General features: G+C 50.8%; 1 protein-coding gene across 1 annotated transcript in view; it reads right to left on the minus strand.

The window, feature by feature from the left end:
* Window positions 1–23,209, minus strand: part of FAT2 (FAT atypical cadherin 2) — a 59,977-nt gene extending 36,768 nt beyond the window's left edge. Inside the window, exons 1-3 of the mRNA XM_063349168.1 lie at window positions 22,901–23,209; window positions 7,162–10,447; window positions 6,394–6,708 (exon numbers count right to left, since the gene is read on the minus strand). Of these exons, the coding sequence (XP_063205238.1) occupies window positions 6,394–6,708; window positions 7,162–10,426 (3,580 nt within the window). The 5' untranslated portion in view covers window positions 10,427–10,447; window positions 22,901–23,209. The remainder of the gene's footprint in view (window positions 1–6,393; window positions 6,709–7,161; window positions 10,448–22,900) is intronic.
* Window positions 23,210–27,468: the final 4,259 nt, after the last annotated feature.

A 27,468-nucleotide genomic window follows, 5' to 3' on the forward strand; every position in this document is an offset into this window, starting at 1 on the left:
CGTCATAATTGTCTCTCTTCGACCCGTCAGTGAATAAACTGAGCAGACGCAAGTGTGGAAATGGTGGAGTTGAGGCTTGTGTTTCCACGTCTGGTTTGATAACAGTCCTTATCGAGTGCCTTGGCTCTTCACCTTTGGGGAGAAGCAGCTCTAGACCGCTTTCACGGCCGCGTCACAGATGATGGGAATTGCGCGCACAGCGCACGATTTTCTGATGGTCACCAGGTCTGACGCCTGGGAGTGGTTTTGACCCTTCCCCGCATCTCCTGCTCCCAGCGGTTGCTGTTGTGGTGGCTGGCGTTCGTTCCTCGCGAAGGGCCGTCCTGCTTCCTCACACAAACGAAAGGTGTGTGTGGGGGGGTTTTCCTGCCCTCCACAAGCAGCGACGCGGGATCGCGGGAAGTGCTTCGCGTGGGGGCGGCAGCGCGTGTTTGCCGCGGCGCGAGCACGTGCGCTCCTGCATCCTGAAAGGCTTGTAAACCGGCGTTGCGCGCACCCGTCTCACCTCGCATGCCCGGTCCAAAGCCAAAAAGCTTTAATTAATAGTATTGTTTTCAGTTGTATCCTACTTCTGTGGTGTATCGCTGTCTGAGCATGACAGGCAGAAGAAAATTTGAGATGGCTGCAGGAAACGCTGGGCCGGTGAGAGAGGGAGCGCGGGGCAGCTGCTTGGAACAAGACTGTAGCAAACCGTTTCCACTTGTTCTCTGGGATCATTCGTATTTGGCACGAGCCGCTGTGCTAAACATTTATTTGATGCCTTTGCAATCATAAATCAACACTCCTTAATGTGTTACGACAAGACGATTTGAAAGACTCTGCCTGTATGTCGTGGAATTTTTTTTTGTTCTTTCTCCCCGTTCTTCCTTTTGAGACCTCGGCAGCTGAAGAGGACTCGGCAGTGCCCTGGCAGCCAGCGGCTGAGGAGCTTTTGAATCCCTCCCAGGCTCGTGGGAGGCTGCAGGGCTCCGATAGCCACAAAACTCGCGATGTGCATGGAAATGCTCTCTTAACGGGCGCCTAAAGAAGGAATCGCAGCAGTGGTTCACTGAGATCTCCGATGCTCCCGTCCACGTTGCCAATAGGCTGGATGGGACAGGGGAGCAAAGCCTAAAACTCCAGCAACCTCAGGGGACGGTTCATAATTTTGGCCTAACAATCCCACAGGACACATAGCTAGATATTGACAACGGAGCCACCCAGTACCTGGGATATTTCTAGTCTATCGGATTGCAAAATTCTGTTGCAACAGACTAAGGCCTTGTTTGCTTTTGGTTACTGCATGCCAGCTGATGGAAGGTAACTTAAACCACTCCAAAGTGATTATTTGAATTTGCCTGGACACACCCTGAAATTCTTTCATGACCTAATGATAAAAATGAAAGAAAACAGGATCATAGCTGAGCTTTCTAGAGCCAGAGGAGGACTGTAGCAAAGGCAGATGAACTGGAACTTAATGACTGTCTTGTATGTCTGTGCCACTGGAGATGCTCAGATCTCCTGGGGGTTAAGAGCTGACTCCACGCTCTATCACTGACCTGTACCGTAGCATAGACCCGTACCGTATCCCAGCTGGGAGTCTTAATGGATGACATTTTTGGGTTTAGCTTCGTATCGGTTGAGCCACAAGTCAAAGGGTTGGCTTCTCCTCCTGACCCCAGGCAAACTCCCTCTGTCCCTTACACAGTGCTCAGTCGCGGCTCCCCGTTCCCCTCTCCAGAGCCAGTTACCACTCTGCCTTGGGATCAGAAAACTCTTGTGGTTGATGGTTAATCACTCTAATTCCCGTACGGAGCCGGGGTGCCGTGCGGCTGCCAAGATGCACAATCTGCCAGCAGTGTTCACACGGCAGCCGAGCATCCAGAGACAGGGAGATGGGGATGGGACGTGGTGCTCGAGAGAAGCCAGCTGGAATTAATGCATATTTTTATTTGTTGCTACTTGGTTATACACCCTGTGAAGCCAGAGGGCTAAAATGGAAGTGGAAACTGTTATTAGAGGGGAACTGCTGTCAGCTTTCGTGGCCCGGGGAAACAGTTCCTTGGTTCTTCCTGCTGCCCCCTACAAGGACCTGGGAAGAGCACGTTTAGTTTTTAATGATAGTGTTTTGTGTGTGCATGTGTGTGAGTTATCAGCGCAGTCTTGCCCCTCTGGAAAACACCAGCCAGCCCATCCCACGGGACTTGCGATCGAGTGGGTTGTCTTTTATTTGGGTCCTTTTACGTGGCCCTGAAGTTCTCTGCTGAGTCCTACAGAGACTGAACCAAACTGTCAAAGGCCATAACTGCAGCTGGCCAATTAGCCAAGCTCTGCATTCACCTGCAGGTCCAGAAATGATCCCTCCTGTTGCTTGCACACAGAGAGGCACAAGCCCTGCTCTTGCAGCCTATCTACACACAGCAATGGGAAAGGATTGCCTGTAGTTCTCCTGCTTGCTGCCTGGAAAGGGGAGAGAGGAAAGCTGGTCGTGTCGGAACAGGAGCAGCAAAATTAACAGTGCATTGTTGTCAGGGAGCAAAAAATAATAATAACCTCTGCTGGCAAGAGCAGGGCTGGGGTGGAGGTTGCTGGCCCCCTGCCCTTGCTGCAGGGAGGAAAATCTAAGATAGTGAAAATAGCCAGAATCAGGTTTGCAGGCGCTGGGGCTTTCAAAAGAGCCTGAGAAGGGAATAGGTTGTTCTCCTGAAGTCCTCTTTCTGTTGTCCCACTGTTGCTTCCATTTCACCTTCTCTTTTCTCCTCCTCCTACCACCTCCCGTCTTGTTCCGACCCTGCTTTGCACTGCTGCGTGCTCAGCCTGTGGTACGTTGGCTCGGGGAGCCGCAGTGCAACCATCCCTCAGATTTAAAGAGCACAGGCTGTGTCGGGATGTCCTTCCACACACAGAGAAATGCAGGGAACCACAGGCATCCTGGGGAATCCTGTGGACACTGACACAGCAGGAGAAGCACCAGAAGAGCAAGCGCTAGGTAAGATCTGGGGGTGAACAGTCCAAGGTAAAAGGATTCTCCAAACAGCCTTTCAGCGGGATGAATGGCTTCGTCCTGACTCTTCCTGCGACAGCCTCCCAATTCCTCCCAGTCCTGTCTGAACTGGAACCCACTCCACATCAGGGACTGGAAACCCTGCACAAAACAAGCTGAAAACCTTTCCAGCAAAAGAATACCCCAAACCCTACTATCTCTCCATCTCTCCATGTATCTATCTATCTCTCTGTCTCCCACAAACACTGCTCTGCACCAGCTGCCAGGCTGGGCTGGAGAGATTCCATCGCCGATGGCAGAAAGCTTTCATCTCACTGCGCAGTTTTATTCCTTCTTCTCATTAGCCTTTCATTTATTTTCCCTCTTTTTTTTTTTTTTCCTCCACCCTCTTTAGGGAACTGAGAGCTGGAAGAGCTTAGAGCCCTTCTGTGGTAGTTCAGGGATGCTGGAGCAGCCAAGCCCTGCTGAGGGACAGTTGTCACAGACGTTCCTGTCCCCTTGCAAGGCCTCGAGAGGAGAAGTCAGGGGGTCTTGTTGGCTGTGTCTCCACTGGCCGACTCACCCTCGTGTTGAGATACTGGATCAAACGCACAACAAGCCCGCTCCAGGATCAGAAACAGGTTACTCGCAATAGTGTGGCACTGTGCCGTGAATAATTATCCAGGGCTTTTCTGCAGGGTTATTCTGGGTGTAGACGTGCCTGCTGTAACCGTAAATCAGGACTGTAACTCCTATTAGCGCACGGATTAGGAGAAGCTTCCTCCTCCTCCTCTCCCTCTGCCAAGGGGCTCCCACCAGGAGTGCCCTGCCTAGGAGAGACCCAGACTGACCGCTGGCCCTCTCGTGCTCTGCCCATTTCAGTGCCGATGTGACTCATTTGCCCTTTGACGCCAGCGTGGGATAGGAGAAGAGGAGAGGTCTCCATCACAGTCTTCTCTGCATGTAGGAGTCTCCCTTCTGATCCGGGTGCTGGAGGAACTCCTGACACGTGCAGATTATCCTGTCCTTTGCACAAATCGAGTGACTAAGAGCAGCAGCCTCTGTGGTTTCTTCTTGAAACTTCAATGTTTATCATTGAATAATGTGACAGAGACTCAGCTTCATCACAGATAAGCAGCTCTGTGCTTACTCAAACTCTTCTGCTCTCATAGGATTTGGGATTGACCACGGAAGGAGTATTGGCAATCTGGATCATACAGATCTCTGGCATTTCAAGAACTGAAATGTTTCTGGGTCTGTTTGTGATCATTTCCTCTAGGCAGTGAAAGAAGAGATGCATTTATTGCATTTAAAAAACAAAGGGCATGTCCTAACTAAAAATGCAGAATAAACACCAGTGGTCTAGTAGCACCATAATGCTCAGATACTTGCAGTTCAAATGTAAGTCATTTGATTTACGCTGCACTGGGATAACCCTTTTTTTGAATACAGCCCTGCACTGATGTGGATGACCAGGAGCTCAAAAGACCAGCAGTTCAGCTTCCAACGCTTCACTACCACGCCGAGACCAAAGATGATATTTTTATTGTGCTTAACAGAGCAACTAGCACGCCCTTGTCTGGAGAATGAAAATATCACGGGGTTTCCAATTAGCTGCCTACAGCCCTGAAATTTAGACAAGCTGTGATATTCTTTCTGGCATTAGTAGCAGATGACTTCTCTTTAGATACTGTAAGCGTGAGGATACAAACCGCTCAGTTTGTGCCAATGTTTGCAGGTAATTATTTGTTCTTTTGGGTGACATGCAAGTAAAACAACGGATAACTGAATCCTCATCAGGCTTGGAAGCAGGTCCTTAAACAACCTCCAAGCTCAGGGTTTCAAGAAGAGACCTCCAGCAACTGTCCAAGAGATAAGATCAGCTCATGGGTTTTTTTACAGGACTGACAAACTTATCACTCTTCACATGCAAATTACCTGACTGTAGATAGTGATGGATAGGAGATGACTCATACCCGAGAGAGCTTTTTTTGTCTAAGATGGGAGTTAAAGGGTTGGCTTAGAGGTGAGGCGTCTCATTAGGAAAAGCTCAGATTTTGCCAGTGTCGCTTGTTTTACCATAAAACATGAGATCCTTGGAGCAGGGCTTTGTAGGGCTGCGCTCACACCGGGGTGAAAGTTTCGCCTGCTGCTCGCAGCATAGAGAAAACCAAATTTCCTGCAAGGTGCACGGGTGCAAGCCGGTGCTCAGCGGAGGAAGGGTGCCAGCCTGCTCTCCTGATGGCCATTTCTGGTCCACATCCCATCCAAAATCCCACCAGTGGTCTTCTAAAATTGGGCCTCTGAAGGCACCTCCTCAGGGAACCCAGTGTTTCTGCAGGCTGTGCGTGGGGGGGAGTTGTGCATGGTTGTTTGGACTGTATGGGGAAGTCGGATATGGAGCAATGCCCTGGCCTGTCTAAAAAGCTTCTGGCGGCGGCGGTGGCTACAACTGGGGGTAACAGTGGTCACACCTGACCTCTCCTTGTGTATCTATATGGTGGCACATAGAGACACCCTATGAATCTCTTGCAAGCAGAAGGATTTCAGTGTTGCAGCTTAACAATTTATTTCTAAACGCCCCCCTCCTGGCCAGCTGTAGAGGACTGCCAGAGAGCCAGTACAGCACAGGTAACAAGCAATTGAGAGCTGCGCCAGCCTTTTTCAATACATCCAGCCCCTTTCTCATCTGAGAGCAGGCTCCTATCCCGCTGCAGTAGGTGAACTGCTTTTATCACCCACAGGAGATCAAAGTCATGCAATTAATCCTCTCCCACACTCAGGCTCTGTGCCCTCCCTTCCCTCTTCTCCCAGGAGCTGATGGAGCGAAGGGCTCGGCACAGCTTTCCTTGCCAGACTGGCCTGATGTCAGCTCCGCTGGGATAGTTTGAGGAAGCTGTTTACACAAAACATCAGCGGGTTTTTGATGGCTCTGAAAGATCTGGTAATTAATCCTCAGATGAAAGATACAGTCTAGGAAGATGGCAGAAGAGGCTTACTACACTTACTACGTTAATAGCACCGGAGAACGGGTGGAGCCTTTAAATGCAGTGGGATTCATTTTTATTAATCCTGCCTTGGTCTGTCTCAGGAACAGACAGTCACCTCCAGAAGGGTGTTTCCTGGCTCAGGCTGTGCAATAGGGCAGTTGTTTATAAGGGGGAAGATTAAAAGCAACTGCTTGGTTCTGGTTAGGGCTTTGAAAGTAGCACATTTGTGTCATTCTGAGACCCATCTAGATGCAAATCGCAGCCCTCAGGTTGAGGGTTTCAATCCTTAGCCTCCCCACACAGTGTATTTGGAGACTGGGACTTTTGCTGCAGAAGGAAGTTGTGACAAAGGCAGCTGTGTGGGCTGTTTGTATTGAATATGTAACATCCTCTGGGCACTTCGAAACCTCAAAAACAGATGCTGAGTTGGGTCAGTCTTACCTGTAACGAGGTTAATGGTGAAGAGTCCTTGAGGATTTCCAGTTAGGATGTGAAAAGTCAGTTTTCCCTCTGAGCTGGAGTCTGGATCTAAGGCATCGAGCTGAAGGACGGAAGTGTTTGGTGGGGAATTCTCCATCACAGAGGCGTAGAAGACAGGTCTGGACATCTGAGGTGGGTTGTCATTGGTATCAGTGACTTCAATGTAAATTTCTGTCACCGAAGACAACGGAATTGTCCCCAGGTCAAGAGCTAGCACTGTCAGCCAGTAGTGAGACGTTCCTTCTCGGTCGAGTGGTCCTATGGTCCGGATGGTGCCTAGAAGAATGACAGAAAGTGCTCGTGAGGGATTTAAGCAATTCAGACCACTTTGTCCTTAATGCCAGACCAGTCTGTGTGTCTAGTCTACTTCCTGGTCTTTGCTGCAGGTATAAACTGTGGCACCAACCTTGTATGGCTGGGAGATTGTGTGGAAGGTGAGGGTTTGCTTGTGCTGACGGTGACCTAATACACAAGTGAAAGGGAAGACCTCAGTATTTTGGGGAGGACAGGCATTGATTTTCCATTATTTTAAGGAGACAAACCCTGCTTGCTCCTCCCCAGATACAGGGACGTACGTTGTACATCCCTGCACAAGCAAGGAAGATTTGAATGCATGGAACTTTGTAAAGAGAGAGAATACAGAAACGCCCTGTTGGGTCAAAAAGTCAGGCCAAACACAGCATGCCATTTAAGTCTTTAAGGTACACCATTAAACTAAGCTGTCATTACCTGTGTCCTTTTCAATGTGGAAGACAGCCAAGCCAGTCCCTTCTCGGAGGAAATATTGAACCTCTCCATCTTTCCCCTTATCGATATCTTTTGCCGTGACCATCATCACTGATGTGCCCTCAGGGCTGTTTTCCTGCACCCAGCCTTTGAAGACAAAGGAGGCAAAGCGTGGTGGGTGCAAGTTCTCGTTGACATCAAGGATGTTCACTTCCAGGTGGCAAAGGGAAGAGCGAGAGAAGGGCTTCCCGCCGTCACTGACCTGCACGGTTAGATTGTAAGAGTCCTTCTTTTCATAGTCCAGCTCCTTCTCCAACCGGAGTGCCCCAGTCAGCTTATCCACATGAAACATCATCTCCTCATCATTAATGAGGCTGTACCTCACCTCGCCCCCAGAGCCAGCGTCTGGGTCAAAAGCCTCCAGAAACAGGAGAATGGTTCCCACGGGCAGGTCCTCTGGGACCTTCACGCTGTTGAGGGCTGGGAGGCATTGCGGGGTGTTGTCATTGACATCCTCCAGAGTCACAATGAGATCCGTAACGGAGAACAGCTGGTAGCCTGTTTTGGGCTGGTCTCTAGCCTCTATTTTCAGCACGTAGCCAGGCCACAATTCTCTATCCAGGCCACCTGTAACTGTCACTTCTCCAGTGACACTGTTAATGGCAAACTTATCAGTGGGGGTTAGGAGAGAATATTTTACTCTCCCGTTGTCATCTGTATCAGCATCTTCTGCTTTCAGTTGAGCTATCGTTGTCCCCATTGCTACATGTTCTGGTATTGCCACCCAGTAGGCACCTTGTGGGAATTTAGGAGTGTTATCATTGGTATCCAACACATTCACAGCCAAGAGTTTCCAGGATGATTTTTGTGGTGTGCCAAGGTCGTACACAGTAATGTTAAGAATGTAGAAGCTGGTTCGTTCATGATCTAGAGGAGAAAGGACTTGAAGGAGACCCAGTTCCAGGTCAATGGTGAAGCAACTGTCATCATTTCCATCTGAGATCACATAGACCAATTTTCCATTAAAACCAGTATCAGGATCAATAGCTGAAAGGTCAGCAATAGTTGAGTTGATGGGAACAGTCTCCATGATATCAATAGATCGTGGAAAGCCATCATCGAACTTTGGAGCGTTATGGTTTATAAGATGCAAGTTCAGAGAGGTTTCATCATCCTGCCCGTGGCCTTGAGACTGAGACTCAATGGAGTGTATGATAGTTTCTGTCAGTTGTTTCAAGACTCCTGTTTCCTCACACTGCATTTTGACAGGGAGACCTTGGTTGACCACAGTGATATTTACAGATGTTGGCACAGCGTAGTTCTCTCCATCTGTTGCAGTTATTTTCAAAGAGTAGAAAAGTGGCGGTTCAGAAGGAAGATCACGCAGAGATATTCTAAGGGATATTACTCCAGAGATGGGATTCAGTTCAAAATGCCGTAACTCATTGCCAGACTTGATTTCGTATTTGATATGCTGCAGCTCATCACTGTCAATTGCAGAGACCGTGGCCACAGGGTTCCCAACAGGAAAGTCCCGTGGGATGGTGCCACTGCAGCTTGCCTTCTCAAACACAGGAGCATTGTCATTGACATTGCTCAGCGTGAGGGAGACGTACACCTCCGTTTCATGGCGGAAGGGGGAGCCCCAGTCAGATGCCCACACTCGTAGATGATACCATCTCTGCATCAACTCGTAGTCCATTGACTTGGAGGTAGAAATGATGCCAGAATAGGGGTCAATGACAAAGGGAACCGTTTTCTGGTTGGCTATCGTGTAGGTGACAAAGCCATTGTCTCCTTCATCTTCATCTGTAGCCCTTACTGTTAAGACACTGGTACCAGGAGGAACATTTTCATCAAAGGCCCCACGGTATGAAGACTGACTAAAACTTGGAGCGTGGTTGTTGCAGTCCGTGATGTCGATGATAACAGTCGTGGATGTGTGACTGTTAACAGTTGTAACTTCAAGTTCAAAATGAGACTGCTCATGGAAGTCCATTGCTCTGACTGTAGTTATCAGTCCAGTGTGAGGGTTGATTTTAAAGCTAGTGCTGTCAGGAGTAGGTCTCAAAATATATTTAAGATTTGGGAAGGCTGGTGTGATCTTCACCATAACAACTTGGCTTCCGGCTGGGGAAAATTCACTGAGCTGGACCCGGTACACTTCTTTCTCAAACCTGGCAGAGACATACTTGGAGGGAGGTATATGGATAACTTTAATAGGAGAGAACAGTGGTGGCTTGCTCTTGTCCTTGGCTTGCAGAGTGAGGTTGAAACCAAATGGATAAAGTAGCCAGTTGATCTCTTTGGTGGACACAATCATGAACTCAGTGCTCCCAAAGTAGGATTTGATGGCTTTGAAATGTCTTCCCGGATCTCCATCCACGAAGTCAACCGAATCTATCCCTGCTTCTGAGTCACCACTTTCTACAGACAGAGTTGCATAGAGAAAGTCTTCAGCTGAGTCAGGTGGCGTCACCTTCACTGAGGAGATAGAGGGGGGTTTTCTGGTAGACGGCTCCACTTGGATCATGAGACTAGCCAAGTTCCCAAAGCCATTCCCCTCCGTGATCTTTCTCATTCTGTCCACAGCCAAAACCTGCAGGTGGTGCCTGCCTCGATGGGTGCTGTTCAGCCTGCCTGTGGTCATAACTGCTCCTGTGGTGGGGTGGACGGTGAAGAGGTTGGACTTGGTGTTGAGTGCATAGTAGAACTCAGCGTTCTGGCCAGCGTCAGCGTCAGTGGCACTGAGCGTGCTGACCACCGTTTTTAGAGGAGTGTCTTCTCTGATGAACACTTTGTAGGAGGGGGGTGAAAAGAGAGGTTTCAAGTCATTTCTGTCCAGAATGTGGATCAAGACTTTGGCCCAGGCTTCGTAGGCAAAGGTGCTCTCTGTGGCCTTGATTATTAACATATAACTGTCTTTGACCTCACGGTTTAAAAGTGCTGTGTTGCTGCTCCTGGTTCTTATTCTCAAGAAGCAGAAATCCCCGATCACGTGCTCCTCTGTTTTAAAGAGACCGGTGTTGTCTCCAGATGCTATTCTGTACCTGATGTCCCACTCGGGGTCTGTCTTGTAAATACCCATTTTGACGTAGCTCTCCACGTAGGTCTTAGGGGCTGAATTCTCATAGATGGTGGCATTGTAGAAGAAGTGGGTGAAGTGCAGAGGGGAAGTGTTGCCTTTCTCACAGCTCGCCTTGTGGACCACACAGTGCATCAGGAAAACAGCAAAACCCAGGAAGTGCCTCCTGACAGTGACTTCCATGGTGTGGTGTCTCCTTGGGTCCTGCAGGTGTCAAAGGAAGAACATTGGTAAATTTATTAAGGCTCGTGTGTTAGACAAAAAGTCTCCATGGGCTCAGCCTCACCTCCCTGCTCTCCCTACCGTGATCTTTGCTGATGCAGTTGTTAGCTCTGCTCTTCTTCCCTCTATCCCAGTGAGAGACCTGTCCTCCCACATCCCCATGCTGGCTCATATCCATTCACTTTCTCTCCTTTAGTTTTTGCCCTTGTAGAGGGCAAAATGTAAAAAGCCATGCAATGTGGCTTCCTATTCTGTGAATGATCTCTCGCTCCCTTCATTCTGCCTTCTCCCTAGTCAGACAGCACGTTTGAAGTCTCCACCCCAATCCGAACCTCACTTCTGTTCTGTTTCTCCATCCTCCCTTCTCCATCTTAACTTCTCTCTCCACACAAGTTCTTGCAGAGTATTTTCAAGAGACAATATACAAACTGTGATTTGATGTCTCTCCCCGTGGCTTGTCTTCCCTTTCCTCTCCCCCTGCTGCATCAATCTGTTCTCCTTCCTCAGCAGACATGTCCTGCTACATTGTGCAAATTCCTTCTGAATGGCCAGCTCTACAATGTGGCCTTTTCAACAGCTTTAGCTCAGGTCTTAGTCAAGTTGTATCTCAGTTACCTCAAAGTTCTTCTAATTCGCAGGTCTGACCCTGGCAGCCTCCTCTGTGTTACTCGAAAGAGCAGATTTCTAGCAAGACACTTAGACCATGTCACCCTCAGCCGTTGAGTAATCTTTCTGGTTCCTCCTTTCTCACGGCAAAGCCCCAGGGTCAGGATTCCTGCGGAGGATCTGCCATCCATGACCACCCGCCATCAGCTTCCTTCTCTAACGAACATCTGCAGCTCCATGACGTGTCTCTGTTAACAAGGTGTATCAAAGAAGGAACCGGGGAGCACATACGTGATTAACAAGGATGTAACTTTATTAGTGAGCTTTGCGGAGCTTGTTAAGGGATCAAGGCCTGTTCTTTTCAAAAGCTAAGTGCGTGCTGCTGTGTGTGCATGCAGGGGTTGAAACCCAGGATAAGCTAAATATAGGTGCATATATTTCCCCTAAATATCCCAGGAGATCTTTATCTAGGACTGTTTCTTCCTCTTTTAAATTTAAATTATATATCAAGTACCTGCCAGTCATTTGGCACATTCCTGATTTAAACAGGGAAGACTTGTTTTTCCAGACACTTTTTCAAGACTCATCTCTTTAAAAGCCAGAACTAGTTCAATTTATAAGTCAAGTTGAATGTTAGGAACAAATTATCAGAGTCTGACTAACAGTATGTGTCTCATTCTCTCTCTGAGATATCTAATTACAGATAAATACAAAGCTGTAAATTTCATACTTCCTTCAAATGCCTTTTTCCGTGGTAAATAGATGTCAACCATGCAGCAATCTCCCTGCTCCGGTCATTCCTTTTTGAAACAAATGGTCTGAAGCAGGAGTGAAACTACCAGAATGTGCAGAGAAGTCAACGCAATTTGGATTTGACAAAATTCATACTCTTCTTTTTTTTTTTTTTTTTTTTTTATGACATCATTTCACTTCTAGGAAATACAACATAGTCTCAAACGCACAGCAAATGAAAGAAAATCTTGGAGGACAGGGCTAGGTGATCCAGAAAGGCATGTGGTTCCTTCTGAGAAGTTGAAAACCATGTTCTTAAAAGCTCTGCTTGTTACTTAACAACGTTTAAAAGTTTTGCAGCGTGTAGGGACTTGCCTAGAGCTGCTCCCTTCCAACATTTTCAACTGCTGAACCTGGAAAGAAGATGTATGCATGCTGCGTGCGCGTGTGTCTACTAGGACTGCGGAGCAGGAAAAGTCACATACAATTCAGAGTAGAATAAGACAGCAGAATAAAACAGCAACAAAACATAGTGCTGTTCCATGAACAGCAGAATTAATGAAGCCGATCACTTTGTATCTGGGCTAATTGACTTTTTAATTGAATTGTACTGAAACGGCAATGTGAACTCATCTCTTATAAGACATCAGAGAACCCACAAGGCAGAGACGTTATGAACTCCACAACCACAAGAAAAGCTGGAGCTAAAGCACATGCCTTCTTGGGCACCAGCAATTCAATATGGGAGGATAACCTGGAGCAAGGAGTGGGTTTTCTGGCGTTTAACAAGATGCAAACTTTCTTCTGAATCTCTCCTGGAATGTCCTGCCTGTAGATTTCCTGACATCTAAGGAGGGCTTCACTCACATCGCTGGTTTTTCCTCCGTGGGGGCATTAGCAGGGTTATACTCTTCTGTCTAGCTAATAATTTTACAAAACCTGTCATGACCTCATATTTCTGAGAGCTTTGCTCTCAATTACAAGCTGGGCTGAAAGCAATCAATGACTTCAGCAGTTATTATGAGGGATGGAGAGTAACTACGTGCATGGGGCATGAGGCAGAAGCCTCATTTCCTCTGGAAATGATCTGAAACTTTGAAAGGTACAGACAAAACTTAGGGAGAATTTTCTAGGAGGCATCACTATCGGCTTTTGAAGTCTAATAGTTTCTCTTTGTGGCAGGGCTCATGCCCAAAGCCCCAACATTAGCACAGAGACCCCGTCGTGTCCCCTGACAGCAACTGCTTGTGCTCCAAGACTTGCTATTTCATCATCTTTATTACTGCATGTGCATCTGCTTGGACAATTTCTATACCAATATTGCTGGGATATCCTGTCACTGTTTGAGCAGTTCCATCACACAAGCTCATGTTTATCCTCTCTTATTTTATCCTTTGGGAAAAGAATGAGATGGAGAGGGTTGGTGACCATAGTGTCCTACAAGAGTTGGCCTATTCCAGTTGAATGTCCTGGGGCTACCAGGAAAGCTCGCAACATCCCGCCTCAGGACTGGAAACCATCACCTACTACTTGTAGCCTTTCTTCTTTGGTACGGAAACAACGATGTACTGGATGTCTTGTTTCTTTTTCTCCAGCGTGGTTTTAATGTAATGGGAAGAGTAATAAATCTCCCAGGAGATAACTGTGCAGTCCCTCCTCTGTCTCCTGCTTCTGTGACCATTTACACCACATTCACAACGCAAAACCATACAGAAGTGGGACTGGGACATTTCCAAAGGCCGTGGTGAAGCTCAACAGAAAAACGGGGCGCAGTGTTCTGAACAGAGGGCGAATCTGGTCAACTACGGCCTTGGCTGAGCTCCAGGGAAAGCCCCGCTGGAACCGCCCCTGGAAGGTGTCAGTAATGAACGAGCAGAAATGAAGTGGGTTTCTATGGCTTTTGTACCGTGGGTGGCAAAGCCATGCATAACGTGGAAACGGCATAAAATCAATTTACTAGCCCTTAAAATCCCTTATGCAGGTGGCTGTTGAGGGGGCAGCGCTGCCAAGCTCAAGGGTCCTTGCAATGGGGTCGAAGGATCTCCATGTTGAGGCTGGGTGAAATCAACTGTGCCTGTGAGAGATTTTTCCTGTAGATTAGCAGAAACATTTTTCCTGTTTTTCTGAGCTGTGCTACCGCATGTTCTCCTGCTGACAGTAATTAGTGTGTGATCCATGGCACCTATGGCAAGGGTGATACCCACTTCAGGGCTGTCTCATCAGCTGCAAGCATTAAACACTTAAACATCCTCACCTGTCTCTGGTCCCTCGTCTCATGGGATCAGTTATTTCTACTCCTGAAAGCTCTCTGCTTCTCCTTTTTGTGGCTTCCTGGGGCACGGATGCCCTCCTGGAGCTGGTGGCACATGGAGAGGCAGATGTGTTGGAGAAAGCCCATCGGTGGGGCGCAGTTGAGGAAGGTAAGGCACGCTCCAGACTGAGGGAAATACCAGGGCATCATTATGTGGTGATTCAGCCTCCTCTCCTAATCACCGGGCGAGGATCAGAGAGCCTCGAGGGGCTTCGCCCTCAGCCCTGTAGATGCAAACTCCCCGCAGAGCGAGTAAACACTCGGTGTATCTCTAATCAGAGCCTAAGCGCGCGTCTAAATTTAACATCCAAATTGTGATCCTCTGTCAAAGGCATGCCCAAATCTGTTGGTTTGAAACGAAGGAACAAACACAGCGCCGAGGTTCAAAGTGTGCGCGTGGGGAGGCTGTGGAGATGGGTGGTTTGGGGGGGATCGGTGCAGGGCATGGCTACTCCGTCTGGCTGGGTCATGGCCCAGGGGGTCCTCTGGGGGGTCCTCCCCGGGGTCTCCTGTGATATGCAGGCTGCTATGTTTGTCGGCCATGTTGCAGAAAAATGCTGCAGCCTGCCAGGATGCAGGTGTGGCCCCAACCCCACCTTTTGATTCACTTCAAGAGGAGCATTTAAAAGCAATAAAAGCACAAAACAAGGCGAGTGCCGAGTGAACCAAGAGCAGCATTCCCCTCGCGAGCCGTGGTGGGGGCTTGGCCCAAAGTTTTGACATCAGAAGATTGGAGGAAAATCCTCATTTTCTTGGAAAAATAAGGACAACTCTTCCCTTATTGTTCTTTTGCCAGCACACATCCAAAACTCTCTTTCTTCAGCTTTCTTTCTCTCTCACTATCCTCCCACCTCTCTCTCTTTTGTTTTTTTTCTTCACTACAAGAAACAGTCCTTCCCCCGGGCTAGGTACCGACCAAAACCATCCCCAAGGACCTCAACATCTTTGTTGGAGGCTACAAGCACTAGAAGATGGGGGAGAAGGGAAATGCGTTGGTTGTTCGAATAATCAATGACGGGGCAGTTTAACGGTGAATTTCAGAGGTCGCTGGGGAATAGAGACAGAGAGCAAAGGAAGTAAATCATACAAGAGGGTGGGTACAAGGCTTTAGGAAAGTGAATTGGTGTTGGCACCCTGTCTTCTCTTGGCTTGGGTGGTCACTGAGCAGAAGGGATTCAGCTATGGTTGGGGTAATGTCCTTACAGCCACCCGCCACGTAGGATCAACCAGAAAGCAGTCCCTGGGTTTTTAATGTTGGGAAGTCGCAGATTAAAAAGTACGCTTCTTGTACGGGTGTTGAGCCATGTCTGTGAGACGTTTTGATTCCCGGCGCTGAAACAACCCATATACACCCTGTGGGGGGGGCCTGGGCTGCTTGGTTCATGTTTGCCCTCTCCTCTGCCGCAGCAATGCTGATGGGAATTAGATCCTTTTCCATTTGGAGCCTTGCTCAGTCCTGGTGAGTTCCCTGCTGATTGCTCACAGAGCTGGGCCTGCGGGGTTTGAATTCTGCTGGGAGATGGGTATTTTTTGAACTGTTTTCTTGGAGTCTGAAAAACAAACAAAACCCATCCCTTCCCAAGCCATGGCACGGAGCTGTTCCCATGATCTCGTCAGTGTTTCTCTGAATGGGATGCTGAATCCGGGCTGGTGCTGTCCTTGGAGATCCTGCTCCTGCATTTGGTTGTGCAGGCTCTGCCTGGTTTTGCAGCAAAGCAGAAGAAATACATCCTGGAGGTACTACACAAAGCCAGAAAACTAATGAAAAGAGCCCCTGAAGTTATGGTGTTTCCTTCCTTAATGTATCTCGGGGTTTTCCAGTGCCTGTGGATGGTTTTCATAGGGCTGATGTTTGCAGAACTGTGTTTTGCACCAGCCTGCTTGGGGGGTGTTAGTGCGGGTGCAGCTTTTTAGTGGACTTGCAGATTCCACCAGGGCACAGTTGGGCTGTTCCTTCCCCATCTCAACTTTCCAATCTCCAAAAGGCTTGGACAGACCTTTGGAAATTGTTTCCAGATTGCTAGACAGCCTGGAGCAAGGCGGCTGATCGTTTAAAACCTGGTGCGTGTGCCTTTCACAACCGAGGTCTGCCCTTGCTCTGAGTGACCTGTGAAATGCTGCTCCTGCCCCACAGAGAGTGGCCCATGGGCAGTGCCTGGGTCCTGCGCCGTAACGATTTCATGGTTCAGCTCCGTTCCTGGCGGTAAAGAGATTGTGTGCAGATGGGGTGGGCTGCACTGGGAGCTTCTCAGCTGCAGAGCCATGGAAAGCTGTTGGATTAATGAGTGTCGTGCTGGTCCAGGGAGCAGTGACTCTTGCTTGGGCTGCTCAGCATGCCAGGGGGTCACATACAGGTCCCTGAGCAGAATGAATACAGCCCTATGAACATCACGGAGATGTTCCTCCCATCATCTGCCAGCTGGACCAGGCAGGTGCTTTAGCCCTGGGGAGTTTGGGTACCCTGGGGAGCTTGGACCGTCAGTCTCTAAGGGGTGTTGGAGGAACAGAGACTCTCTTGAAGGATTCTGGGGGGAGCCTGTGAGTCATTGACTTGCGTGGGGCAAGCTGGGCCCCAGGTTGGTAGACCTGGGATGGTGCTGGAACACCCTTTTTCTCTAGTCAGGCTGCATTGCTGCAGGGGTTGGTTAAAAAAAAAAAAATTTTTTTTAAAAATCCTTCATTCTGAGACAGAGCTGACTTCCCTGGGTCTAGTCGGCTGCAGCCAGTGGACCTGCCAGGGGTCCTGCTAGGACCACCGTTCAGGGCTGACAGTGGGAGCATGGTGGGATGCTGTCCCTGGAGCGGTGAAGGCACATGTGCAAGACTTGGGTTAGTCGCGCAGGAGAGGAGAGAGTGGGATGGCCTCCCACATGGGAAAGGTGGCTGGGAAGCGTTTAGTTACTCTGATATCCCTCTGATGTCCTCCTTCCCCCACACAACCGAATGCTTGTGCCATCTTTGTCACCGTGCCAGTTGCTCACAAATTGAGCGCTCAGATACAGACTGGCTCTAAAGGCACCTTCCTCCATGTTATCTTACTGTGGCCTTCTCCAGCCAGCTACTCGCCCTCTTCCCCCTCGGACGTCTCCCCCACTGTCCCATCCTCATGGCTTTGACTGTGCCCTGCTGCTCTACCTGCTGCCCTGGTTTGCCCCTCCACCGGAGCAAGCAGGCGCTACGTGTCTTTGCCTCCAAGCCATCCTCTGTCCATGGGCAAGGCACCATCTTGCGTGTGAAGCTGAAGGCTTTCTCTTGTCATCTTTCCACCTGCGATGCACATTTGTGTCCAATGCTCTGTGAGAAACCCGGGGAGAGCCTGATTTTTTGTACCGCCGCCAACACCTAAGCCTGGCTCAGATATGTCGCATAGCTGAGGTTTCTCTGTCATTGTTGTAAGCCTCCAGAAGCTCCTCTGTTAGGCACAGGAGAACTTGAACAGGCTTGAACTCCCTGTAGAGTTATAAGGGTCAGTGATCTTTATCTGTCTTGGCATTGCAACATCATTCTGGAGCAAGAGTTAACCGTGTAGCTCCAGAGCTGTGGAGCCCTCAGTGGGGGTCTGAGGGAGCCTTGCAGTGCCAACTGCCCTGCTGCTGGCTCCTGTCCCAGAGAAATCAGGGAGGTTGACTTGCTTGTGCCAAGGGCAGGGGGAAGCATCCTTATGCATTACTTCTAACCCCCTTCCTCTGCTCTCCCCTGAAAAGATTAGCTGCTTTTCTCTTCTCACTGATCGCTTCCTGCCCTCCCCAGTTATCCGACAGCAGGCAGATAAATCCTGCCCATGGTCCAGAAGCTGCCATTGCAGGGAGGTGTCGGGGTTGATGACTATCTCCTTGTCCAAGGAGGGCAGCTAGGACAGCCAGGAGACAGGGAGGAAGCAGCAGATCCCACTGGTGGCTCTGGTGGGAATGGGGTACTTCTTGCCTGTGAAGAGAAACGGTCTTGGAGCCGGGGGATGGGCAGTGCCGGTGGGAAGGGGGCTCGGCGGAGCTGCCCACCAGGCAGGGTGCGAGGGGCTGGGCACCGCAGCGCAGCAGCCCAAGCCTGTTGGCACAAGAGCCAGCTGCAGCGTGGCAGGTACTTCTGTGAGCGTGCCCAACTCTCCTGCTGCTGGCACCGTGCGCCCCTCTCTGGGATTCAGCTCCCATGGAGGCTGTTAGTGCCGAGGGCCACATACCTCGGTCACTGCAAACTAGCCGGCCCAGCTGGCGCGTTGTGACCACCAGCACAGGCTGCGAGAGCCCACAAGGGATCCTACGCTCCTTCTTGACTGCTTTCTCCCGACAAAACTCGTACTGAGCCTTTCACATTTTCCTCGTGCTTGGGATGTGAATTGCCTTGCACTGATAATCATTCCCCCGTCTGCAGACCACTGAGGGAAGCTGGTGCACAGGATCCACATTGTCAGTCCTCCCTGATACTTTTTGGATCCACTGGCCAGTTTCGGCCAAATTTAACCAGATAGGTGAAGACTTGAAAGGAGTTAGGTTTGCACAAGCTTGTGAAAAGCAACAGGAGAGAGGAGAGAAATCCAAATTAGGACTCCCAGCTGGAAGAAAAGGCTCTAATGTGAGCCCAACCCGATTATTAGACATCAGAGAATCCACACAAGAGAGAGCGCCCGAGGCAACCAAGCTTCATGAATTCTGCTGCTCGCAAAACAGCTGTTTATTTAGGTGCTGCAAAGCCTGTGAGATTCTCTCAGGGATCCCAGCGCACAACTCCCGTCTGACCCACCGGAGCTGTGAACCCAGACCGGGCTCAGCTCCCACCCCAGCCCGGAGAGAGGACGAGCTCTGCCCAGTCTCTGAAGGGGCTCTAACCCTGAGCTGTTTGATCCTTTGCATCCTCATCCACACCTTAACTCGACCTGGATGTTTGCAATAAGGACACAGGCTACGTCACCTGAGTGCCGGTAGTCCTCTGATGCCCTTTTCTGTGATTCCCTGTGGGGAACATGCGTGTTATCCTGCGATCAGTAAAATTTGTCAGGAAGGAGTCCAAGAGCATCTTGGCATGAAGAGCTGGGCGAGGGACCTCGAGCCCCGCTGGATGCAGGTGAGGAGCCCTGGCGCTCAGCAGGACGTGGACCGCTTGACTTCTCTCTGCCCTGCAGCACAGCCCTGGCCACCGTGCCTCCTCCCTCGGCTTTTTCTCTCCTACCAGGCAATTCTCATTCACCCGCAGACCTGTCCCTGCGCTGATATGAAGATCTTCTCATTCCTTTGCCCAGCACCCTGCTGGTCTTTCCCTTCTGGTGCCTGAAGGTGAGCGGGGAGAGCAGCTTTCCGCCCTGCCTGCAGCCTCTTTCACTCTGTTGCCATCTGTCTGCCTTGTGCTGCTCCTTCCCGTCCCTCTCCCATGTTCAGAGGCAGCGTAAGGACACAGAGGACCGAGAATGAATGAGAACCAGGGCATGATCCTTCCTTGTAAAAGGATGGCCAGCCAGGATGCCGGTAGCCGTGCCACAGAAATTCCCTGCAGCAGACATTTATTGAATGCAAAGTGGTACCTGCAAGCTGATCGAAAACCTTCAGCTCCCAGACCTGCCTGCCCTCGGGAAACCTGCCTACAGCAGCCCACCTCCTCTGCGGTACCCGCAGTGCCATACGAGCTGATGCAAAGCCAGCCCCCGGCCTGGGGAGCTCAGGGTTCCACCGGAGAAAAGATTAACCCCCGAGACGGGGATGTTTGCCCAGGCTGGTCTCACTGCCGCAGCGTGTCCTTGTCCGCTCTCGTTACGCTCCTGGAACAAGGCGCTACCTCCCACTCCGGACTGTCTGCTGGAAACACGTTTCTGAAAGCTTTCGCCGCCGTAACACTTCTGCGGAGCGGGCAGCGGTGTGCCGACACTGCAGCACCCGTGACAACCCGGTACCAGGCTGGGCACACAATGTCCCTCCCAGCCTGAGCCATATGGAGTATCTATTCATGGCACAACCCGCCTGTCCCGGGCTGCCTGACTCACAGCATCCATCCGAGGTGCAACCTGGTCAGTCCAAAATAGTCCCACAACGTAAGGACATCAAGATAGCCACGCTTGGCCTTCTTTCTATAATCTCGCTCCCAAAATGGCTAATCTTGATCCCCCAGTGCCAGGAGCATAAGAAACAAGGTACCTGTAACGTGCTCCTTCTCCTGCTTTCCAGCATTAGTGCAACAGTTGTTCTCGGGCTGTTGGGTTTAACAACCTCCACTGGAGCCATCCATCCCAAATGGATCGAAACCTTGTTTGTAAGCCAAGTACACTCTTGGCCTCTGCAATATCCTGTGGCAATGTGTTCCAAAATTTAATTATGCCCTCTGTGTCTGTGTGGCGGGGCGGGGGGGGGGGGGGATAAAAACACTTCCTTTGGTTTGTTTCAAACCTGTTGCTTGTTCAATTCGGAGCTACAACCCTCTCCTAACAGCCCTTGCAGCCTGCCCCTCCCTGGAGCTCCTTCTTGCGAGAATTAGGAAAGAAAGTTGCTTCGCTAATAAACCAGTACCTGCCCCATTGCCAAGGAAAAAGTGTGGTTGAGAGGAAAAAAAATCGCTTGCTCAGCAAATCGGCTTGCTAATAGACAATGGAGCATCGGCGTTGCCAACCCAGTTTAAAAAAAAAAAAAGAAAAGAAAAAAAAGGCTGAGGGTATTTAATCCTCTCATGCTTGTGCAGGGTACAGAAGAAAGCTCGCTACTGCTTGAGATGCAGCTGCGCTCGTACGCTCCGCACGTGGCAAAAAAACAAAGCGAGGCGCACGGAGCAGGGAATGCCATTTCTGTAGCATGGAGGTAGCTGGAACGATCCTCTAGGACTTGCCTTGGAGCTGTTGGCAGGAGCGTAGGATGCAAAATGCATTAGTTCCTCACAGATGTTTGATTCCAGGTGTTACGCCTCCTTTGAACTCTCCCTTCGTGCATGAGTGATGCTTGTTTGTTTGGAGGGCTGGGAGACGCACTGGTGTCTGAGAGCATTAGGATTTGAAACACATTATCATGGTGCGAGCTGTAGCTAAGGGAAAGGCTCGGGAGAGGAGCAGACGCTGCTGTACGCCCCCCTCGGTGGCCAGGGCAGCCGGGCTCACTTCTGCACTGCTGCAGAGCACGTTAGAGCGCACCAAGGAGATGGGGAGAAGCAGAGACTGAAGCCCCTGGCTGGGTTAGAAACCTCTTGCTCAGGCCCTCGGGAACCCCAACCGTGTGTCCGACAGGCGGCTGTCCCTGAACTGCTCCCGATAAGGGGAGGTGTGCTGCATATTACGAGATGATAAGGGTGCACAATACCAAGCCCAGTGATTTTTTTTTTTTTTTTTTTTTTTTTGCCTCCCCGAATTCCGAGACAGCCCAGCCTTCCTCAGGAGCCTGATACAGACTGTTTGCTTTCCGTCCTGAGGCTCCGATAACCTCCCAGGTCTCTCTAGCTGACAGCCCGGAGAACCGTGGCAGCTCCCTATGCGTCCCATGCCTGCTCTTTGCACCCCTCCCCGAGTGCCGGGGCAGAGGAAGCAGCAGGATCCATCTTCTCCTGCCTGGATCCACGACACCCTGGGTGAAGCGGGAGCCTGTTGGCCACAGCCCTGCCTGCCCCGGTGGAGCCTGCCCAGCTCCGGCCACCACACAGCCCAACTCTCCACGCGTCCTGGAAACTCTCGGCCCTTCGCAGCAGCAAACCCAAGCAAGCGCCAGCATTTTTCAAGAGTTTTGTCTGAAACAACCCCTGTCGTGTGACAGCTGATCTTTGTCCCTCTGGAGCGCTGCACTCTGCCGAGTCTGCCTTGAATTCCCCGGGGGAGGCTGATTAGCTGATAACTGCTGTTTGGAAGGGCCGCGTTTCCTCCAAGTGCCCCGTTCTCCCTCCCTGTATTTTCACCTCTTTTTCTCAGCACCGCACGTGTACACGGGAAATAATTCTTGCACGCCCTGAACTGGGACTGGATTTGCTCTGGGGTTTCACCCTAGTTGGCCATCGGGCACCTGATAGAGAACTATCAGGTTCCTGATAGCTGCGTTGGTGCAAATGTGCACACCTTGGCATACGTGCTCCCGTGCGAAGCAGGGATGATGGCTCTCACATCAGGTCCCCACCTCTTCTGCCCGCTGTGGAGGGGGACCAGGGCAGGCAAGAAGCTCTTGCCTGGCCGTACAGGGAGGCAGGGCTGGGGAAACACCAGCATCACATCTACACACAGGGATCCCCAAGGAATAGCCGAGTTTGAGCTGATAGTGGAGGTGGCTTAATGGAGAACACAGAGACAGAGCGTGGAGCGATACCACCTCGGTTAGTGAGGTTGTACATGGCCAACAACGGAGCCTAGAGCCGGGCGCCATCGCCGCTCCCGCAGCGGCACATCCATGGACTCCAGCACAAGCGTGCTCTCTGCAGGAATCCTGCCCGCGCAGACACCTGGAGTGCTTCTCTGCCCACTCCCTCCTCGCCTGCCTCGCTCAGCAGCGTGGCTTTCGCATTTGCCACCCGGAGCCCACCTGCATCACTGGCTGCAGCGTGCTAAACTTTCCCAGCTGAGACCAGATACAAACTCCATGCAAACACGGCTCAAGCTGTTCCTGGCTCTTCCATAACCCCCCATGCTAGGGCTGCCAGAAGGGAGAAAAAGATGAAAGGCTCTCCCTTTGCATGCCAAATCCCTATCTTTAGGAAAAAGCTGTTTCCAACGAAAGTTGCTCACGTGCGAAAGCAGTTTCATGACTAAATCTCTGCGTCCTCCGTGCCTGCCTCCATCCATGCTGTACAGACTGCTCCCTGAGTCATTCCAACTCCCCACATCAGCGAGCAGCGTGCCTTACCTGTTGCAACAGGAGAGAGACCTCTCCTGAAGTTTACTGCCTCTCTGCCCTCACCGCTGAAAATCCTCCTCCGCAGCAGCCCCTCGCCGGCTGCCGGGGGTCCATGGTGCTTGCGAACGGGAGGAGGGGGCTCGGAGAAATTCCTGCAGGAAGGGATTTTGCTGGCTGAAACTCCGGCGGCACAGGTTGAGAGCGGCGAGGGAGAGAAAGTTGCAGGAGGTGGAACTCCCTCACCGAAGAGCCAGCCCTTCCGTGACGGACTGGAGGAGGAGGAAGAGGAGAGGCATCACCCGCTCCCTCGCTGGAGAAGTGCACTTTGTGTGTGTGTGTGTGTGTGTGTGTGTGTGTGTCAGAGCCGGGCAAGGACCCAAGCCTTAGAGCCAAATAATTGCAGAGCTTTTTACTATTAGATGAACTAGTATTGCCATGAAATCCAGGACCTCAACTGCAAGGTTGGGGGGGGGGGGGGGGGGGAAGGAATATGTCAGGTAAATCCCTCCAACACACCTGAAAAACCCAAAGATTGTTTTTAGATTGTTTTTAAGAAGCTGCCAGGTGGGTGTTGCGAGGAGGGATGGGGATGGGGAGAAGGGGGTGGGGGAAACCTGAATCTGCCCTCGGAGCAGCTGCGTGCGGAGAGGCACTTTGAAGGTGGTTGTTGTTGTTTGTGTTGGGGGAGCCCCCAGAAACCCCAGCTGCTGCCAACAAGCCCCGGGGTGCTCGGTGCTGTACAGGCAGAGGATGAAAAGGTGGTCCCTGTCCTGAAAAGGCAGGAGGCAGAGGAAAAAAGAGGGAGGCAGCAAGGAGAGACGGCAGCACAGGGAGACCAAACGTCGTACTGGAGCTTTGGGGGATTTTTCTTGGCAAAAAAAAGAGCATCCTGCCCCTGGGGGTGTTGTTCAGGGCTGGCCCGGGGGGAAGGGACATGGACCCGGCTGTGGGTGCTCCTTGTCACAATGTCTAGAGCATGGGCGGCCACTGCATGGCTTCGGTCCCCTCTGTCCCAGTCCCCTTCACTTCCCCTTCTCCTTTTCCCCCCAAACCTCGGTAAATGCTAATGTACCCCCTTTAGATTGCAACAGGGTTTGAACAGATGCAGGGGCAGGTCTCAATATGGGAAATCAATGTCCAGGTTTAGGTGAAGTTTCCCCCCCACCCTGTGATGCATTTTTGCAGATGAAGTGACCAGAAAGCTTCCTGTACAGTTTTAGGAAAAAGAAAAAAAAACCTGCAAGTAAAGAATGTGAAAAGTGGATAATTTTAACTTCAAACAATCTGAATAGGTGCCTAACTGCTCCTTTTGAGGCTCTGTGCAGGGGACAATGATGGAAGTGATCACAGGAGCGGGTAGAGGACAGAGACAGACCCTCTCGGCATCCCGTTGGAGGAGGAATGGTTGGTGCAAACTCGCACTTTACCAGTCACCAGCAAATCCCCCGGGACTGCAGGTTAAGAATCCCCCAGCCACTTCGACTGGAACTCGTCTCAAACTAGACACTGTTGAATTAAATCACAGGACACCAATCTGTGGGGAAATCCACGTGCTTTCATGGTGCAAATCCAAAAAGATGGGGAGAGCTTGACCCAAGAGATATTGGGTTGTTGGTGGAGGTGAGTGAGAGCAACCTGGTAAATTCGTCAGAAAATACAGTTTTGAGGGAATCAAAAATGGTTCAGCATTTTAGGCTAAATCTAGTGAACAGCTTGGACCAAGAAAAAGAGAGGAAGTTCGCACAGCGTGGTGAGACTGAGCGATCTCCCCAGGGTCACCCCGAGACAGTGCTGGGTTGGGGACTGATCTGCTAACTTTTGTGCTACAAATGTTCCTGTTGGGTGCTCTCCTCACGGCGTCTTAATTTCGCTTGGAAAACGTCTTCGGTCTGGAGCTCATCATGGCTTTCCAGAAATAGTTTGAACTGAATGAGAAGAGGGCATAAATCCGGTTGGATCTACATGTGCAGTTGTCCATTTTCCCAGCTGGTTTAGTCAGATGACTTGCAAGGGAACTTGCAGGGAAGTTCTGAGGATTACAAAAGCGATAGTAGAAGTAATAGTACCTTGAAATTGCAAATCAGCTTCTCGTCTTTAAGACGCCTCATGACAGGAGTCCAGGTGATCAGTCAGCAATGGCGATGGGAGGTGCATTTGGGAGGAATGAAAGGAAAAGCTCCTTCACGCAGCTGCGTCTCTCGCAGCCGTGGAAGGCGAGAAAATCAGGTATTGGCGGCTGGATTTCAACGGGGCTGAGGCAGGGCTCCGAACAATACTTGTATTATACTTAGACATACCAAGGTACAAGTGAGCAAACCTCTGGCTTCGGGGCATCAGCTGATCGCTACAAGAACCAGCATTTCCCTGTGTTTGGAGCCTTTCACAACTGGCCAGGCGCCTTCCTTCTTTTGCCGGCATCTGGAGCAGCGGGTAACCCTGGAGACATTGGACTTGGGGACCTGGTCTCATCTCGTGTAGCAAGGTGTGAGTTCTTGGCCAGCCAGGCTGAAAATGCTGTTCTTTAGCAAGGCAAGAGACTATCGTGCCATTCACAAGACAGCTCTCCGTTTTGCACTGCCTCATTGGTCTTCCAGGTGGCCACAGAGGCCCTCTTTCAGCTCCTTTGCTTTGCTGCGCTTTGCTGATGAAATGCTGTTTGGGGAAGCTGGTATGAAGCCGTGTATCAGGCAGACCCTGCGGAAAGGTTGGGCATGAGCTCGGGGTGGTTATTACCCAATGCCCTGACAAAACAGAAATGCCCAGCGAACGCAAAAGCCCCCAACAGCTCCACCTTGTTGCCAGCAGATTGGCGACGCCGGGTCTTCCTTTCCACAGCAGAGCACGGTACCAGTCTTGTTTGCCGCAGGGGGCTGCGAGCGACTTCAGTTCTCAGAGAAGGCTTTGCTCCCTGGCTGTGGAGTAGAGAAACATATTAGCCCAACAGGTGTAGATGGAAAAAAAAATAGACAGGCATTTTTGGGATGTGAGCAAAGGAGGACTTGATTGCCCAAAACCCTTTCTATTTTTCCAAATGTACCAGGCGATTTAATAAGAAATATTGCCTTTCCTAATTAAATCACAGCATCAGGGTGAGCAGCATTCTAGCTGTGGAGAAGGGACCCCAAAATCCTCAGATTATAGTTGGCTAGGACACTAAGATGGACTCTTGCCTTCCGTACAAAGGCAAGCAAGGGCTCTTGGAGCCCGTTTGGATTGGTTGTTATCCCAGTAATCCAGGAAGGGAAAGGAGCACAGGAGAACTTCTCCTGAGGTCCAGCTATTAATTCTCTAGCAGTGGTGGGTGGAAGCCTGGGACTGGTGAAAACTGGATGTCTCTGCCTTCTCAGCTCTCCTACTCAACTTGAAGTCATGCTGGGTTGGGAAGAAAAGTGTTGTGTTTGTCCCAAGGAGCGGCTCCTGCTCCTGCAGAAAGGGGTGGGTTGCAGAATTACCTGTGCTTGCCAGCAGAGAGGATTGACCTGGCTGGGAGAGCTGCGCCAGGAGGAAAGAAAGAAGGAAGACGGAGCCATGCGTGATGCCTGGCTTTGCTGCTTCACACCACTCTGACAGTCAATCAGACAAGCCAACAAAAGCTCCATAAGCTGGTGTCAACATTTCACACCACCATGTCCCGCTGCTGGGATCTCGCCCCGTCAGATGCAATGGGCCCTTTTCCAGGGTGCGGGGAATGTCAGGGCTCCATCGCTTGGCTGGCAAACACGCTCCTTTCTCCCTAATCACAGGGAGGGATTTCATTTCCTGGTTCCGCCCAAGATCTCCATTTGATAAAGCCAAGATGTTCTGCTGTGGGTTAGCTGCACGCAAAGAGTTGTGAGAGAAGCAGCATGTTCAGGCTAGGGTAGGGAAATCACCATGGGCCTCTCTGGACCAACAAGAAACACTTACAGGGGCCTTGCTGCCAATGGCTAGACCTACTCATTGCCCTGGGGAGCAGATCTGCCTGCCTCCTGAACACATGCCTGCAGGCCCATCTTCCAGCTCATCCTCCTAAACATGTGCCCTTTCTGGCCAACACTGGCAACTGGCCCCGCTGGGACATTGCCTCCATGGATCTGGAGGTCGGGGTAGTGCTTTTGAGATGTGGCACCGGGGTGTTTCTCCAAACCCTCCTGCCCTCAGAAACAGATGTGATGGTGCAACCCCCTTTCTCACCCCTGCTGAGGGTCTGGCACTCTGTTAGCGAGCTGGCCCAGATCCGGACTGAAGTTCTCCAGCCGTTGTGTGAGGGTGGGCAGCCAACCTTGTGGTGGGCACTTCCTAAGTGGTCCCAGCTCCCTTTGCTCTCCCATGGTGCCTGACCTGATTTATCAGGCCACCTCCAAATCTACAGCAAATATCCGCTCACCGCTGTGCCGGGGTCTGACGGACCCTGAGGCAGAGCCAAGGCAGACGGAGAATTACCTCCCTCAGGGACAAACAACTTTTGTCTCCCCTTTGCAAAAAGAAGAGCCGGTCTGTGGATCTGGCCTTTGAGCCTCAGCATCTGCTGTGCTGAAACGCTCTGTGGGTATGTTTGCACGGGAGCGTGCAGGGACTTGCAAGGGAAGGGGCGATTA

The sequence above is a fragment of the Chroicocephalus ridibundus genome, chromosome 11 (genome assembly GCF_963924245.1).
Source record: "Chroicocephalus ridibundus chromosome 11, bChrRid1.1, whole genome shotgun sequence".
In the NCBI taxonomy this organism is placed as follows: domain Eukaryota; kingdom Metazoa; phylum Chordata; class Aves; order Charadriiformes; family Laridae; genus Chroicocephalus; species Chroicocephalus ridibundus.